Here is a 17,557-nt window from a genome sequence, read left to right as displayed (position 1 = left end):
GGAATATTGAAGAGGTTTGAGCCCCTGGAGTCTTGCAGCAGTGGGAATGTCACCCTTCATCTGAAAGGTCTGCCCATTTAAGAGCTGCCACTCAACGCTGAGATGCGTCACAAATGCTTTTCATTTCCTGCGATGTCTATCTTTATTGGTGGAGCGTTCCATCTGCGTGCCCCTGTGTGTCCCTGCAGCCGCTGATAAACAACACAAATTACCCTTCCACTATCAGACCTGTCCAGTCTTTCTGCTGAGGAAGACAAGGGAAGTCGGAGAGAGAGAAAAAGTTGTCGGGAGAGGAAAATATGGACCGGAGAATTAAAGTTGAGTGGGAGATAGACTGAAAGAATAAGTCTAGACAGCAGATATAGAGAAAAGCCTCTCTGACATACATATACATATTATGTGTGTGTGTGTGAATCTTGAGTGAATATTGTGTAAATGTTACATTTATCTCTCATTGGTAACATTTAATTTATTTATAGCAGTGGCTCTTGACCCATTTCAATTGAAATCCCCTCAATTTAGAATACTTGATTTTAAATAATGAACCTGCATTGGACAAACAATTACCATTAAGTGCCATCAACACAACTGTGATGAAAAACTGCGAGTACATAAAAATCAAGAGACATTGTTACTTTTATTAAAAAAGAAAAGAAAAAAAAGGCCTCTCCACCCTTAAAGTAAAGCTTTAACTTTTCCCAGCAAAGAACACCATTAACCCCATGACAAGTCTGTAGGCAAGACAATGGTGCTTTGATTCCTGTTCATCAATGTTCATTCAAGGCCCATTTATCATACACTTCCCCATGGGCACATAAAAGACCACATATACACAGGGTAGTGTGTGTGAGGCACAGATGGATACACTCTCTCCATTTCCACTGGCACAGTGGGGCATGGTACTCACCCACAGCTGGTCGTCCACACCGGGAGGGTTCTTTTTAATGAAGGCACCATAGTAGGTGGCGATGTTCCTGTGGTGAGAATATTTCTTCAGCATGTTGATCTCAGCTTTGATCTCCTCCTCTTCCTCCTGTCAAGACACATGCAGCAGTGGATCATGGGATAGCTCACATTCTCCACTCTCTGAAGTAAAGCTCGAGGCCTGAGGGACCCACTCTAGTGACCTATAATAAGGTCTGATGGCCCACTTACAGATGCAGGTGCTTTTACATGAAGTGGAAGGCAGGGAGGGGGGCAGAGAGCACAGGATTAGCTCTTGGCCCCAAGAATTACATCTTGACTGGAGTGTCCCTCTGAGAGCCCCTCGGGACCCCCAACTCAATGATCTCTTCTCAAGAACATGCTGGATGCTGCTGATGAACAGCAATTTGAGCTAATGACAACTCTCTTCATCTGCTCTCTCATTCACTACAGGTCAAACAGTAATTTCCAGGAACAACCCATCCTGATGATGACTGGGTTCCCACTTGACCAAATGAATTTCCATGACTTATCTAGGCATTTGTGTTTACTGAATGAGGATTTTAAAAATAATTTTATAGGAGATTGCGCAACAAAAAGTGGTTTCAAACCAATTAATTATTAGGGATGCATGATATCTGTACCATATGTATTGGAGATTTAATTTATTGTCATTGTCGGTATTAAAGGGATAGTTCACCCAAAAATGAAAATTTAATGTTTATCTGCTTACCCCCAGGGCATTCAAGATGTAGGTGACGGTTTCTTTAGTAGAACACAAATGATGATTTTTAACTCCAACCGTTGCCGTCTGTCAGTCGTATAATGCATGTCAATGGCATCTATAAGAGTAAAAAAAAAAAAACATGCACAGACAAATCCAAATTAAATCCTGCGGCTCGTGACTACACATTGATGTCCTAAGACACGAAACGATCGGTTTGTGCAAAAACTGAACAGTATTTATATCATTTTTTACGTCTAAAACACCACTATGTCCAACTGCGTTCAGCACTTGTTTAGTGAGGTCTGATCGCGCTCTGACAATGGAAGTGATGTCTCGCACTCATTGAAGTATAAGCGCGAGAGATCACTTCCGTCATCAGAATGCGTTCAGACCTCACTAACCAAATGCTCAGTGAAGATGGACATAGTAGTGTTTTAGAGGTAAAAATTTATATAAATACTGTTCGGTCTCTCGCACAAGCCGATCGTTTCGTGTCTTAGGACATCAATGTGTCATCACGAGCCGCAGGGTTTAATTTGGATTTGTCTGTGCATTTTTTTTTTTTTTACTCTTATAGATTGTGTTGCCATTGACATGCATTATACGACTGATAGACCGCAACGGCTGCAGTCAAAAATCATCATTTATGTCCTACTGAAGAAACAAAGTCACCTACATCTTGGATGCCCTGGGGGTAAGCAGATAAACATCAAATTTTCATTTTTTGGTGAACTATGCCTTTAAATATTTAATTGTTAATGCTTATTTCCTCTATTTTTGCATTTAATTTAATTTTACCATCACGTAATTAGTGTTGACAAAAGTACCAAAAAAAAGGTGACGATGCCACAATTTCCCCCTAGCATTTTGAGCGCTGTAAAGCAGATTCTTAAACACCTCTGAGTGGCCATTGTGTTCATGCGCTCATCAGATATGTCTGTGATTGGCTACAATGATCAACACTTCAAATACATGTTGTAAACAGACATCTTTGACGCTCTTCACAGAGCGCTTTCAAACGCTCCCACTTTCAAACACTTCTGTGTGTTTTCAAATGCTCCAATGCGTTGATCATTGTAGCCAATCACAGACATATCTGTTGAGAGTGTGAACACAATGGCTAATCAGAGGTGTTTATGAATCCATTCAACAGCCCCCCACTTTTACATGGGGTCCATGCAATAAGAAGAACCTACTGTATTGCCAACCCAGACAGCGTTTTGGGGCATCACAAGCCTTTTACAAACACTCATATGATGCCCAAAATGATGTCTAGGAAGGCAGCCAAACAGGTTTTATTACAACCACCACAGTGCATCGTACATAGTAAAAGGGAAGACGGTTCGTCCTACAAAACAAGGATCCTTGTAACCTGCTAATCAAGTGTTATTCACCCTGAAATAATAGGGGGCAGCCACAGCCCATACAGCAAATACAACCAACGATGGCCAGCGAAATCATAACAGCTTGTGAATTGAATTCGCTATGGCATTTTAAATTCTACAACAGCTTATTAAATGCTAAATTGACTTTACATTAAAAATAAAAAGAGAGATTGGAAAAATCTGCCGTTAAAAAGAGCAGACGTGACTGAAATACTGCAAGTGATTAAAAACATTATTCCCAATTCATAAGCTATCAGTGCAGCCCAATAACTGCCATTTCAAGAAACTCTACTGTAAAAACAGAGCAGAAAAGATCAGGCTATGATGCCCTTCTATTATAAAAAGGGATGCTAAAAGGTTCTTAGGAAGATGTCTACATCATCCAGAGAACAAATGAGGGGAAAAACTAAGCCTAGAGGATATATGGATATAATAAAACGTCAAAAATAAGACCAACTAAGCCTAAAATAAACCTGCAGATCTGAGCCGAGAACTCTTCAAGGGGTTTTGACATCTTGTCAGTGAAAGACCTCAACATCTTCAGAGTATAATAAAAGAGGTCAAGACGGAAAGTACAATGAAAATAAACTCACCCCTGTGACATCCATGCACTTGATAGCAGCCAGTTGACCTGTTTTGACATGTCGGCCCTGAAGAGAAACAAAAACAAGGTTGTGCTTAGGCAAAGATTCAGAACTTGGCATATTATTGTACCTTCATCATGCCTGTGAAACAAAACAAACAACCCATATTTACATTCATATATTTATAGGATCACATATTCCAACTTTGGACATAAAAAAAAAGCAAGCAATAATTTCAACCCAAGATCAAATTATGTCCTTAGAGAAGAGTGTTTTGCTGGGATACAGACAAAAGTTATGAAATACTAAAATTGTTTTTGTGAACAACTTCAATGATTAAGTAAGTTTTTTTTTCTAGGAAAACTGACCTCAATTCCAGCATTTTTGTGTTTATATAAACAAATACACCCTGAGAAAATGCTTGACAAATAAACTATTGTTCCATCATTTGCAATTACTGTAAAAAGAGGCTTTGTTGACATTAATAGGTGTTACACCTAAACCTAATTTGAGTACTCAAACTCAAAAAACTACTTACTTTTTTAAAGTAAGAAGTAAAAAATAAATTTAAGACAGACATATATTCCCCTGGATTCAGCATCATTACTCAAGTCTTCAGTGTCATATGATCCTTCAGAATTCATTCTTTCTACATGCTGATTTGGTACTCAAGAAGCATTTCTTATTATTTGAAAGGATGAATTTCAATGGAAATTGTGTCATCATTTACTCAAATGTCACCCTCATGTCCAAACCTGTATGAGTTTTGACATGCATATTTTTCCCCCCTTATTTTTGTGTTCAACAGAAGAAAGAAACTCCTACAGGTTTGGAACAAGTGATTAATGATGCCAAAGATTACATTTTTGGGTGAACTATCTCTTTATAGATTATTAGCATCATTAGTTTAATTGTTCAAAACCTATTTTAAAAAATTTTTGTAACCTCATTTTAAAATTAACTTTAAATATTTCACATTATTGATATATAAATCTTAAAAAAAAAAAAAAAAGTTTTTAAAACAGTATAAGATTCCCTCAAGTAACTGTTCTTCACTTTGAATTGCTATCATAAACGCAGAGACAACGGTAGCTATTAAAGTGAGCAATATGACCATAATAAAGTAACTGTCTAACAATAATACCATAATAAAGAGTCAGTAGAGTCAACTACCAAAGCAACTCATTGGCTTTGTATCAGTAAACCACTCATAGAACCTTATTAGTCTAAGAACAGTAAAATATGCACATGCAATTCCAAAATCACAATCACATGGAGGTTTACAGTCGAGGTGGTCTGTCCCCATTCCTGAGACACAAGGACGTTTTGTTCATAATTAAAGTAATTGGAGTTCAAGTTGTGTCAGAACAGTTAAATCCAGAAAGCACGGGAATATGTGGTATGTCACGTTCCTATAACCCCTTTGCTCATTAACATTAGACCCTCTTACAAGTCAGCATTTACAACTAACATCACATCACTGGGAGTTTAGGTACAAACTGAAATGAATCACAAAATAATAATTCAAAATGGTGAAAATTGTTGAGTAGTTTGCACCACTAGACATTACTGTTGTCAAACATCAAATGTTTAGCTGCTTACAACTTCACACTCATTCACAGTTAAACACTGAAGAACCACACTGGTATTTTTGTGAACAGCAAAGCCTGTCTTCTTTGGTATGATTGGCCATCAATATGATCAAATATAGACCAATTTGGAGCGGACGTCACAATTACATCACTCGAAGCTGCGCACACATAGTGGTGGCAGAAAAATAGCAGGAAAAAGTTGAGGAAAATGGGCAAAATCCACAGAATAAGAACATTTTTTTGTTGTGCCTTTGGATGCAAAAAATATATTTAATAATAATATTTAAACCTATAACATTTTTATTTCACAATTCTAACTTTTTCTTGCATGTGTGTTTATCTCTCCCAGTTCGGACTTCATAACTCACAATTATGAGTTTATATCGCAATTCGGAGAGAAAAAAAGTCAGAATTGGGGACATAAACTCACAATTCTATGGAAAAACACAAGAATATCACAATTCAGTTTTTCCTTTTAAGAATTGTGAGATATAAACTCGAAAATCAACTTTTTTTATTCTTTTATTCCATGGCTTCTATTGACTTCTACTGCAGAACTGTCATTTTCTGCCACCAGTTAGGCTCCGCCCTAAAAAAAACAAAAAACAATCTTTGTTTGCAAACACAAAATAGGTCTATTGTGGAAGGGAATAATTTGTCCTCCTCAAATGTCTACGGTAAGTATGGGCCTACTTCCTGCTAAAACAAAGTGTCTGGCCTCAACTGTCGTCCTCCTCCTGATGTAGGTCACCAGAAATGTGACATTCTTCTCCACCACGGCATCAGCCAATCAACAGGCAGCACTCATATTAATTAAATCTCAACAGCTCTCACCTCAACACTTAGCAACACCCCCCACCCACCCCACACTTTCCTTCAGACACCAGACAAACAGATAGAAGGATAGAGACAGCAAAGCACTATAGGGGAAGTAAACAGAGGTACCAAAGATGAAGATATCTTGACAGTTAAATGTCAGGAGGAAAGGAAATCAGAATAGCCTCTGTAGAAATGCTTAGCCTGAGATGCAGGATTCAACGTAAGAAGATGAATGTCCTTGACTATTTGCTGTAAGTCCAAAAGAGAGATTGTCAGGCAAATTACAAGACCACCTTAGAGGCCCCATTAAAGGCCAGAAATTCAACTCCTGCACAGTCGCTTACCATAGGCATAATAACTGTAGCTTCACACACACACAGAGAGAGAGAAAGAGAGAGTGAGAGAGCAGATGGGCCAGACAGTGCTGCTTTTAAAAGGCCTCAGTGAATAGATTCGGCTGTCATTCAAAAGAAAAATCCAATCCTCTTTTCTTCCAAATTGAACATGGAGAGTTATTTTTCCATCAGCAGGTGTTCAGCCATTGATTTCAATCCTGAACCTCAAGAACACGCCGTCTACAACTAAACAAAGATACTACAAACTCTTGAACTTGACAGAACTGGTTTCATCCCACTAATACATTATATTCTCACCTCATAGAGACGGTATTGCTCTGCATTGCATTATATGTGAGCCCCATGAAGCCAGCACAGAGTCTGTGCTTTCATAATCGCAATTCCATTCAGCCATTGGTCTTTGTGACCTAGATCTGCAGTAACAGCCCGCATGAATGAGGATTATTGGATTTAAAAACATATCTTATGAATGCTGTATACTTGAGTATATTCCTAGCGCTCTGACTCCTAATGGCATCGCTCAACACTAGGTTACAAAGAGGAATAATAATAGAATCGCTCGCTCTCTGCCAGAGTAAACAGAGCAGGAATGAAAGAGGGAGATGAAGATGAATAGCACTCATTCCGTGATGCTCCGTAACACATGGGTCTGCTTCCTCCGATCCTACTCATGAAAATACCACAAAGCTAATAGAAATAATACAGACTATATGACTGTGATAATTATTCAGATGCCTGAAACATGGTATCAATGTAGCATGGCAATACCATCACTGAATCATCGTACCACCACGGTTCTGATGGCATTCCTGACATCAGCACAAAAATAAAAGATGTTGTTACATATTGCATCAGTGGGAATGTTACCGGACGAAGCCAGAGCTATAGCATTACCTTCATACACTTACGGAGTACATGAATAGCTCCCATAACAACCATGTAAGTGGGTGTTTACAGACTCTGCTTGATGCGTGACTTACATTTTTAGTTTGAATTCTCCTTCTCAGTTAGGTAAAATTATTGGCATAAATGAAGTTGTGTCGAAATTGCAAGAATGACTGTGATAGTCTTGGCAAACATTTTCAAACATGTTTGAAAATGACTACAGCAAATTTCATGTTTTGACTTATTTGGCATTATTTTTCAGCGAAAACGTTTATGAATTTATGACCGTCCTGTACAATTATAATATCTGTATAGTAGATTCCAGCCATTTTTGCAAATATTCTTGTAACGATTCATTTAAAATATTGGTAGCACGTTATTTTACAGTCCTGCAAGTACATATTAAAGCAATTACAATAACTGGGTTATAACTAGGTACTAAACCTGAACTAAACCTTATATTACCAATACTTTCTTAGTTAAGTATTTTTATTTTTTTTTTTACAGTATGTGTACTTAGTGTAAAGTGTAACCAAAATATTTATAGTAAAAAAACTAAAAATTATTAAAATTATTTTTAAAAATTATTTTTATATAAATATATATAAACTATATAAATATAATTAGTACATTTAAAAGACATACAATACAAATAAGTGGTAAAATAAAAATGTAAAAAAAAAAAATGTATTCATTCAACAAAAAAAAAAAAAGCATTGGGCTAGTAAAAAACATTGGCAGGTAAGTAGAAAACTAGAAGTTTAAGATATTAAATTAATATATATTATCTATATTTAAAAATATATGAATATACAGTAATTATCACACTTAAAATTATTCATAAAAAAATAAGAAATGTGAAACCGAAAATGTAAATAAAAAATAATATCAGCTAAAGCACAATTAGCACAAATACATAAATAATATAAAGTCACTAATTAAACATTCAGTATCCTAGTATACCCTAATTAGCAACAGAGACCCGATATTGAATATGTCATTATGAGGCTGCCATAACATAACATGTCAGATTTCCAGTTCGCTTCTGCAGTTTCAGTGACAGCCAATTGCAATTTGCCTACAGAGCAAGCGAAGGAATCTGCAGATGAATTCTGCCATTCGACAGAGTCTCACAGCCTTATTCTGCAGCATTACATGTTTGAGTTAGCAAGAGGACTACAGACAAAGGGCTCCAGAGGTGAGATGACAGGGATCGCCCGCAGTGTCAGGGAAACAACTGGGTTTAATGAGATAGCCCAACTGTTTGAGATGCAGGAGAGAAGCGTGCATCTCTCCTCATGCCATTCCTACTGAAACCAATTCGCTAGTGGCTTCTCCGCATGGCTGCAGAGGCGCAGTGCAAGGTGAGCGTTCCTGATAAGACTAAATTGACTCTTTGAGCGCTTTTTCAACTGGCCCCTGAATTCCCACCACCACCAAATCGCACCAGTGCAAACTTCTGACCTCTCAGGCAAGCAGACTAAAAAACATTTTATAGATACTATGAACAGATCCACTATTGGAAAATAAAGCTGCATGCCTATATTTTGCTAATACTGAGCATTTAAACACTGCCAAACTTATTCAGTGTTTGCAGCAGTGCTGAGCGGGGGAAAAGTGTGCACACCAGCCAGCTCAAATCTGTCATTTCACAGCAGATGATCAGCAAAACACTCCACAAGGTACTAAAGTGCCACATAAGGGCTGCAGAAAGCCAGCCAAAACATTCTAAGCTACACACCGATGAGAGGAAAGTTACACTCCATCCAAAGACTTTTGGTTTGTCATACACTGTGAGGAGTGGGATATTATAATTTATTTTCTATAAGTTATAGATATAGTTGAGTGGCAAGAGATTTGTGGGATCGATGGAGGAGCAGAGCAAGTAGTAAGAGCATCAAAAAGTTGAGAAGTGATCAATTTCATGCAAATGAGTTTCAGTGCAGTGTCACATATTACTAGATTTAAATTAAAAAAATCCAGTATGGATGTTTCGAATGTGGCTAGACTATGGCTGGATAAACAAAAATGCATTAAACTGACATTGTGTGTGTGTGTGTGTATAATATATATATATATATATATATATATATATATATATATATATATATATATATATATATATATATATATATATATATATATATATATATATATATATATATATATATATATATAAAAATCTGTTGATTTTTTTACTGATAAGAACTGTGATTGTAATAAAAAAAAAAAAAAAAAAAAAAAAAAAAGGGATTTTGGTTTTTTTTGTAGGGCTGCATAATTTGATAAATAAATAAATAAATAAATAAATAAATATATATATATATTCTCTTACTATATATCAATATTATCATCATCAATCATCATCATCATCATCATCATCATCAATCATCATCATCAATCATCAATCATCATTATTATTATTATTATTATTATTATCATCATCATCATCATTATCATCATTATTATCATCATCATTATCATTATTATCATCATCATTATAATTCTCATTATCATTATCATTATAATTCTCATTATCATTATCATCATTATTATTATTATTATTATCATTATCATTATTATCATTATCATTATCATTATTATCATTATCATTATTATTATTATTATTATTATATTAAAGGGGACCCATTATGCCCCTTTTCACAAGTTAAGTAATACAAGTCTCTATTGTCGCCAAATGTGTCTGAAGTTTCAGCTCAAATTACCCATAGATCATTTATTATAGCTTGTCAAATTTGCCGTTATTTGGATGAGAGTTAAAACGCATCATTTTTGTGTGTCCCTTTAAATGCAAATGAGCTGCTGCTCCTGGCTGCTTTATGGCCAAGTAATTTCAAAGTGCCACACTTCCTGCTGCCAACAGGTGGTGCTTTGACTGTAACTGAATATTGCCACGCAGAAGTCAGGCCAGGATATTATCAAACATGTGAAGTTTGGAGCAGATTGGATATTGTATAACTGAGTTACAACAACTTCCTGTTTTATGCCGAAACATCAAAATTTGTCGGGCCGCCACAGACTCGCCCTTCAGTGAAAACTCTAGATCTTCGCTATGTAACATCGCAAAAGCCTTTAGATTAGACTGACCAAATATGATGTTGATCTGATTAAAGCTCTAGGAGGAGTTCGTTAAAGTACAATGTCTGGAAATGGCAAAATCATAAAAATAAGTAAAAATATACTATATATAAAAATATACTATATACTAAATAGACTTCCTGTTGGTTTTCAGATTTTGCTCCAGACTTTTTTGTAGGTATTGGGCTGTTAGACGTGTCTACCGAATTTCATACTTGTACGTGAAACGTAGCGCGAGGAGCACTTCGTTTAAATATTGAAGGTGGCTCAATAGAGCCATTTTGCAACGCCCAATTCTGGAACCCATATCACACGTATATTTTCAACACTTCTGATGCGTGTGCCAAGTTTCATGAGTTTGAGCACGTTTAGGCCCTCAAAAATGCGATTCATTTCGGATAAGGAAAAGCGAAAGAATAAACAGAGCAAATCCAATAGGGTCCTAATGAAAGTCCACAATGTGACCTTTGTTTCTATATTTACTTACATGTGAAGTGAGAGTAAACGTATATATATATATATAATAATAATAATGAATTAATTAATTTTAAAAAAGTCTCCAGGAGTCAGAGGCAAAACCGCTGATTAGAATGACACAGAAAAACAAAACAATCAACACTTCAATAAACACAAAAGCAGTAAACACTTCAGCAGCAGCTGTTGATTATAATTCAATATAATATCAGCATTTAAGAAAAGATACTTTAGCATAAATAAAAACCAACTCATTTCTAGTCTCCAAGTAATGCTCTAGAATCAATAAAGCTAAACAAGCTGAAAATTCCATTGACGTTCACTGGACAAGTTTTAATGAACACTGGGAATGCAATCACTCTTTTCCGTCACCCTCAAACAACCCCTCATGGGATTCGAGCATCATCCAAGAGTGTCAAGAAATAAAGCCATGGCAAATAATTGAACACTTTTTTTTTTTTTTCTCTCCTAGCTTGCAATCAGTATAATCAGTGGGTCTGTCTTTCTTTTGCATACCAATTCAATTACAAAGCCCATTGAGGGCCATTAAAATGCAAGCAGCTCCCCATACAGTAGCCTAGCAACAATTACAGTAAGCAGTGCAGTCCACCGGAGGATAAGAACTGCTGATTGCTCCTCTTTTGCTCATCTAGGCTGATAAACAGAGCTCATGGAATGCTGCCCTGCTGGCCAGTTGGCACAGTTTGCTCTGAGCTAAATTAAGTTCAGACAGTTTGTAGACACTTTGATAGTTTAAATGTTGTCATCTAAGTCAGTGCTGAAGAAAACTGAAAAGAGCAAAAATGTTGTTTATCATTGAGCCAAACGGTTACTTTTCAAGCTTTTTCTATGTAAGATTAAAGGGTTAGGTCACCCAAAAATGAAAATTCTGTCATTAATTACTCACCATGTTGCTCCAAACCCGTAAGACCTTCGTTCATCTTTGGAACACAAATTATATTAGATATTTTTGATGAAATCTGTGAGCTATCTGGCCTCTGATAGACTGCAAACATAAGGACCAATTTCAAGGCCCAGAAAGGTAGTAAAGACATTGTTAAAACAGTCCATGTGACTACAGTGGCACAAAAAAAAAAAAAAAAAAAAAAAAAACGTAACGACTTTATTCAACAACTTCTCTTCCATGTCAGTCTCCTATGCAGTTGACAAAGTAAACAAAGTAGCACTTTCATATTCTATGTCAGAACGCTGGCTCATTATTGGCCGGCTCACACGCATGCGTCGTGCTGCTCATGTGAACAGTGTCAGCCAATACCGAGCCGGCGTTCAGACGTAGAACACGGAAGCGCTGCACTGTGTTTACTACGTCAACTGCATAGACTGACATGGAAGAGAAGAGATTGTTGAATAAAGTAGTTGTTTATTTTATTTTTTTGCACACAAAGTATTTTCGTTGCTTCTTAACATTAAAGGGTTACTTCACCCAAAAATGAAAATTCTGTCATTAATTACTCGCACTTGTGCTGTTTTACACCCATAAGACCGTCGTTGATCTTCGGAACGCAAATTAAGATATTTTTGTTGATATCCGATGGCTCAGTGAGGCCTGCATAGCCAGCAATGACACTTCCTCTCTCAAGATCCATTAAGGTACTAAAAACATATTTAAATCAGTTCATGTGAGTACAGTGGTTCAATATTGATGTTATAAAGTGACGAGAATATTTTTGATGCGCCAAAAAAAGAAAAACTTATTTAGTGATGGCCGATTTCAAAACACTGCTTCATGAAGATTCAGAGCACAATAAATCAGTGTATCGAATCATGATTTGGATCGCGTGTCAAACCACCAAACTGCTAAAATCACGTGACTTCGGAACTCCGAACTGCGGATTCGACAAACTGATTCGTTATGCTCTAAAGCTTCCTGAAGCAGTGTTCTGAAATCGGCCATCACTATATAAGTCAATTTTTTTTTTTTTTTGGTGCTCCAAAAATATTCTCATCGCTTTATAATATTAATATTGAACCACTGTGCTCACATGAACTGATTTAAATATGTTTTTAGTACATTAATTGATCTTGAGAGAGGAAATGTCATTGCTTCCTATGAAGACCTCACAGAGCTATCGGATTTCAACAAAAAAATCTCTCAATTTGTGTTCTGAAGATTAATGAAGGTCTTACGGGTGGGGAACAGCATGAGCGAGAGTAATAAATGACAGAATTTTCATTTTTGGGTGAACTAACCCTTTACGGTTGAACCACTGTAGTCACATGGTCTATTTTAACTATGTCTTTACTACCTTTCTGGGCCTTGAAAGTGGTTGTTGTGTTGCAGTCTACCGGAGGCCAGATAGCTCATGTATTTTATCAAAAATATTCTAATGTGTGTTCTGAAGATGGGTAAGTAATTAGTGACAGAATTTTCATTTTTGGGTGAACTAACCCTTTAAATAATTTTTCTCAGCACATCTCCACTTGAGAATGTGTTCATTTTGCAGTACCAGATTTCTATTAAATCTATTGGGCAATTCAAGGGAGTGTGTTTGAGCTGCTGTGTTCAAATCCATATCTCTCCGCTTAGATCGGAGTAGAACAAATTTATGTTTTATCAAATTAAATTCTGTGCTGCTCCAACCGCTGTTTGACTCCTGAGCTGCAAACACTCAAAAGAGAAAGACAAAGAGGACAGCAAATCAAATTTTCTTTCCCTTCAAAGCACATCTTAAAGTTTCTATGAAAAAGCTCATACTGGACAGCTTATTAATCCCCTTCGACTCCCAAATGAAAAAATGTTTTTGAAATTTTAAAGGCAGCCTTGAAAATTCATTCAAAGCTCAAATCCATGTCTTGTGGGAATATTATATCAGGCAAGCAATGACAAGAGGGAAATTTTACAAGGACAATAAAGTGAAAAACAAAACGGTCAGAATTCCCAAACACACTGAAAAACGAAGTGGGGTAATATACAATTAATAATACACAATACTTAGAGGCTCAGAAACACCTCCTCATATTGTGAGCTTCATTCTAGCACAACATCCATTCCCATGACCTACATGGAGCAGAAATGTTGGTAATGCGTGTCTCTGCATGCCATGTATGTGTGTGTGAATATACTATTGGCTGCTAATATGGGCTACTTCGTTTCCCAGGAGAGTGCAAAAAGCAGAGCCACAGTGAGTAAGCGATGGGGAGATGGTGAAATGAAACAAAACGCCAGAGAAAAGAGCAGCAGGGTAGATGGAAATGATTGGCCTGCAGGCCACACTACCATCTCGGTGAGGAGTGACAGTGTTACAAGGTCACAATCCGTCTCTACACATCTCGGAACACAAATCAGTACAGCAAACAGCAATGCAGCTAGACCCTGTTCTGCCACCGCACATCAGCGCAGCGCATGGACAAATGAAGCTCAGGGACGTGATTGGCCAGGACAATATGCAGGATTACAAGACATGGTTGATACATATAGGTCATTTCATGAAATGATGCGTATAGGTCATTTCTTCCCCACCACTGCTATTACGTTCTAAGAAATGCGAGAGTGTTTCTATAGCGAGAGCTAGTCACTGGGCTGATGTAATAATGGGGGCTCTAAACTGATGTATACTTAGGTAGGATGCAACTTACACTACATTTTAGGGCTGCACAATTATTAATCGCGATTAATTGTGTGCAAAATAAAAGTGCGTTTACGTAATATGTGTGTGTGTTATGTGCATAGTAATTATGTATATATGAATACACACACATACACACAATGTATATATTTAACCCTTAAATGCATGACTGTTTCACCAATCGTACTTACATATTCGGGTCTTTATCGACCCGGATCTATATCTAACACGGAAGGATCTCTACCTGTCGCGATAATATAAAACTCCTCTGATATGAGAGTAACAATTACAGAAGAAAAACATAAATCGTATTTTGTTACCTTTTGGAGCTTGAAAAGGCTCAGTTTGAGCAGATGTTTTATGCCATCATCACGGTCCTCCTCAGAGCTCATTTCCCAGTAAATTCAGCAAATAATGGGCTAGTTTTATGTTTGAGATCACGAATATGAGCCCATTCGCGATCTCAAAAGTATTCTCAAAACTATATAATTTTCAACATCTTCAAAATCAATATTTCGATCGCTAACAGCTTCACCAGATCCATCCAGTGACAGTCATATTTGATTGTTTTCAGTACTTGTTCTGCAGTAAATCGCTGAGCAATTTCATGTTTCTCTTATTATTTCGTTTTCTGTGTAAATGAGTCGTCACTTCAGCATTGTGTATCAGACATTGCCACCTTGTGGAATAAAAGTGAATTGCACTTATTCTGTCATCTAAGATTCAATTATTGTGGTGCAGAAAAAAAAAAAAAATATACGTATACTCATACACACCTCGGGTCGTTTGCGACCCTATACAATTTTTACAAAAAATGAATACAAAAATAGGCATTCTTTTATAATTTTATGATTTTTTCTCTTATATTCTTTATAATGAATTGACTGAGGAATACCAATAAGGTTGATGACTAACTTTAAAAAATTAATGAGGAGGAGGGTAGCGAATGACGTCCCGGGTCACTAAAGACCCGAGGTATGCATTTAAGGGTTAAGAAAGAGGTTATATTTATATATAAAATATTTATATTTATATATAATATAAATTGTATATAAATATATATATTTATATGTGTATTCATACTGTATATACATTATTATTATTATTATATTATTTATTATTATTATTATTATTATTATTATTATTATTATTATTATTATTATTATTATTATTATTATTATTATTATTATTATTATTATTATTATTATTATTATTATACACAACACACACATATATTATGTAAACACTTATTTTGCACATGATTAATAATTGTGCAGCCCTACTACATTTATTTATTTATTTATTTATACTACTCTAGCATTAATTACCTTCAATTTAATTATGATGAAATGAAGGAAAAAAATAAAAATTTAAAAAAGTAAAAGGGTAAATTGGGCGAGAGAGATTGAAACGCATATTCACAACACGCTGAGTCTTACATGTTTGGGGTGGATTCATTTGGATGTAATTATGATATCATCATCACAGTGTATAGAATAGGCCTATAATATGATACATGTACCGCAGTTGTGAGGTTGTTGATGATATAGTACTGACTTCATAGTACTAAAAAACAAAAACAGCATAAATCTTTGATAAATAACCATCATGTTTGTCTCAAAGGAAGGTCAAAGAAAGATGTAAACACTGTTACCATGAAAATGAATCCATCACACCCTGTAAATAACGGGTTTGCAAATAATCCCATTTAAAATAATGGCTTTAGTCTGCTTTGATTCTGACAGTTTGGCTTGAAACAGAAGGGAAATTAAAAAAAAGAGAAGTCCAAAACAAAAAAAGGATCGATGGAATAATTCAGTGGGCGCTGAGAGTGTTCTGGCGTTAATGGAGAGAGTCAGTCAAGCATGCAAAGTAATTACAGTGAGGCCGGCAGAGCAGGAGCATCCGCCTGGTGACACTGCACATTAGAGCTGCCGCACAGGAAGCCACTGACAAACAGCCTGTCAGTCAGGAACAGCCAATCAGATCACACTGAGGAAATAGTGATGGCATTTGGCATCAAAGGCCAGTCCTTGACACACATAAACTCTTCGAGGTTTAAGGACTGCACTTCCTGAGGACACACATAGCAATTTATTCACATGTTCATATTTACAAATTATTTTGCAAAGATTAAAACTGGTTCATAACTGAATGAAGCAAATAGGCAAAAAGCAGACCTTAGTATAAATATTAATTTTATCATTTATATAATAAAATAAAAATATAAGTTAAAAAAAATGTACACTAATGTTCAAAAATGTGGGGTCTGTACATTTTATTTTAGTGTTTTTCAAAGAAGTCTCTTAAGCTCACCAAGGCTGCATTTATTTGATCACAAATACAGTAAAAATAGTAATATTGTGAAATACTACAACAATTTAAAATAACTCTTTTCAACTTGAATATATTTTTAATTGTAATTTATTCTTGTGATGGCAAAGCTGAACGTTCACAATATATAATTAATATTCTTGTGGAAACTGACCAAAGGAAATTCATCTAAAGGGCTTAAAAACTGCCCTGAGGCCAGACTGCAGTGCCGAACGCTTGGTCATACCAGCTCAGGTGACGGCAGGTATTTTTGTGGATTGTTTCCATACCAACACACAGCCGGCCAAATGGGCTCTGCATTGTGCTGCCAAAAGATACAAAACATGCAGGCTGTTTTTCTCTGGCCACAATTCAAAATAACCAAGAAAGAAAGAAAAAAAGAAACCAAACCAAATGACAATAACCAAACCAAACGAGAGACAACGCTCTGGATAAACAAATCAATTATGTAAAACTGCTGGACACAAATGAAATATAAATCACTTTTCCCAAGCTCTGCTTTCTCTGCAGAGCAGCTTTAATTAAAAAGAGAAAAGGCAATTAAAACTGCAGCGCAAACAGCTTATGGATGCTCACTGGGGTCACTGTCTGTCCCCTTTTCTCTCGGTGTTGACTCATCATTGGTTTGAATCTTCTCCTCTGCTGTCAGTCAGCTAGGCTTTCCATTCTCCACACCTTTCTCCCTCTCTCTCCCCGGAGACCGGATCAATAGAAATGGGATTTATACATCATGCCTATGTGATGGATGCCTCAGCGTTAAGAGGATGGCCACATCACCCACACACCTCTCT

At 36.3% G+C, this 17,557-nt stretch overlaps 1 protein-coding gene across 7 annotated transcripts in view; it reads right to left on the bottom strand.

Moving 5' to 3' along the window:
* tnika (TRAF2 and NCK interacting kinase a) overlaps positions 1 to 17,557 on the bottom strand; it is a 97,979-nt gene that overhangs the window by 46,540 nt on the left and 33,882 nt on the right. For all 7 annotated transcript variants that reach the window (XM_067364172.1, XM_067364173.1, XM_067364175.1 and 4 more), the window contains exons 3-4: positions 3,630 to 3,686; positions 908 to 1,033 (exon numbers count right to left, since the gene is read on the bottom strand). In XM_067364172.1, coding sequence (XP_067220273.1) covers positions 908 to 1,033; positions 3,630 to 3,686 — 183 coding nt within the window. The remainder of the gene's footprint in view (positions 1 to 907; positions 1,034 to 3,629; positions 3,687 to 17,557) is intronic.

The sequence above is a fragment of the Chanodichthys erythropterus genome, chromosome 16 (assembly GCF_024489055.1).
Source record: "Chanodichthys erythropterus isolate Z2021 chromosome 16, ASM2448905v1, whole genome shotgun sequence".
Classification (NCBI taxonomy): Eukaryota; Metazoa; Chordata; class Actinopteri; order Cypriniformes; family Xenocyprididae; genus Chanodichthys; species Chanodichthys erythropterus.
The sequence above is the reverse complement of the archived record's forward strand: the minus strand, read 5'-3'. Positions and strand labels throughout refer to the sequence as shown.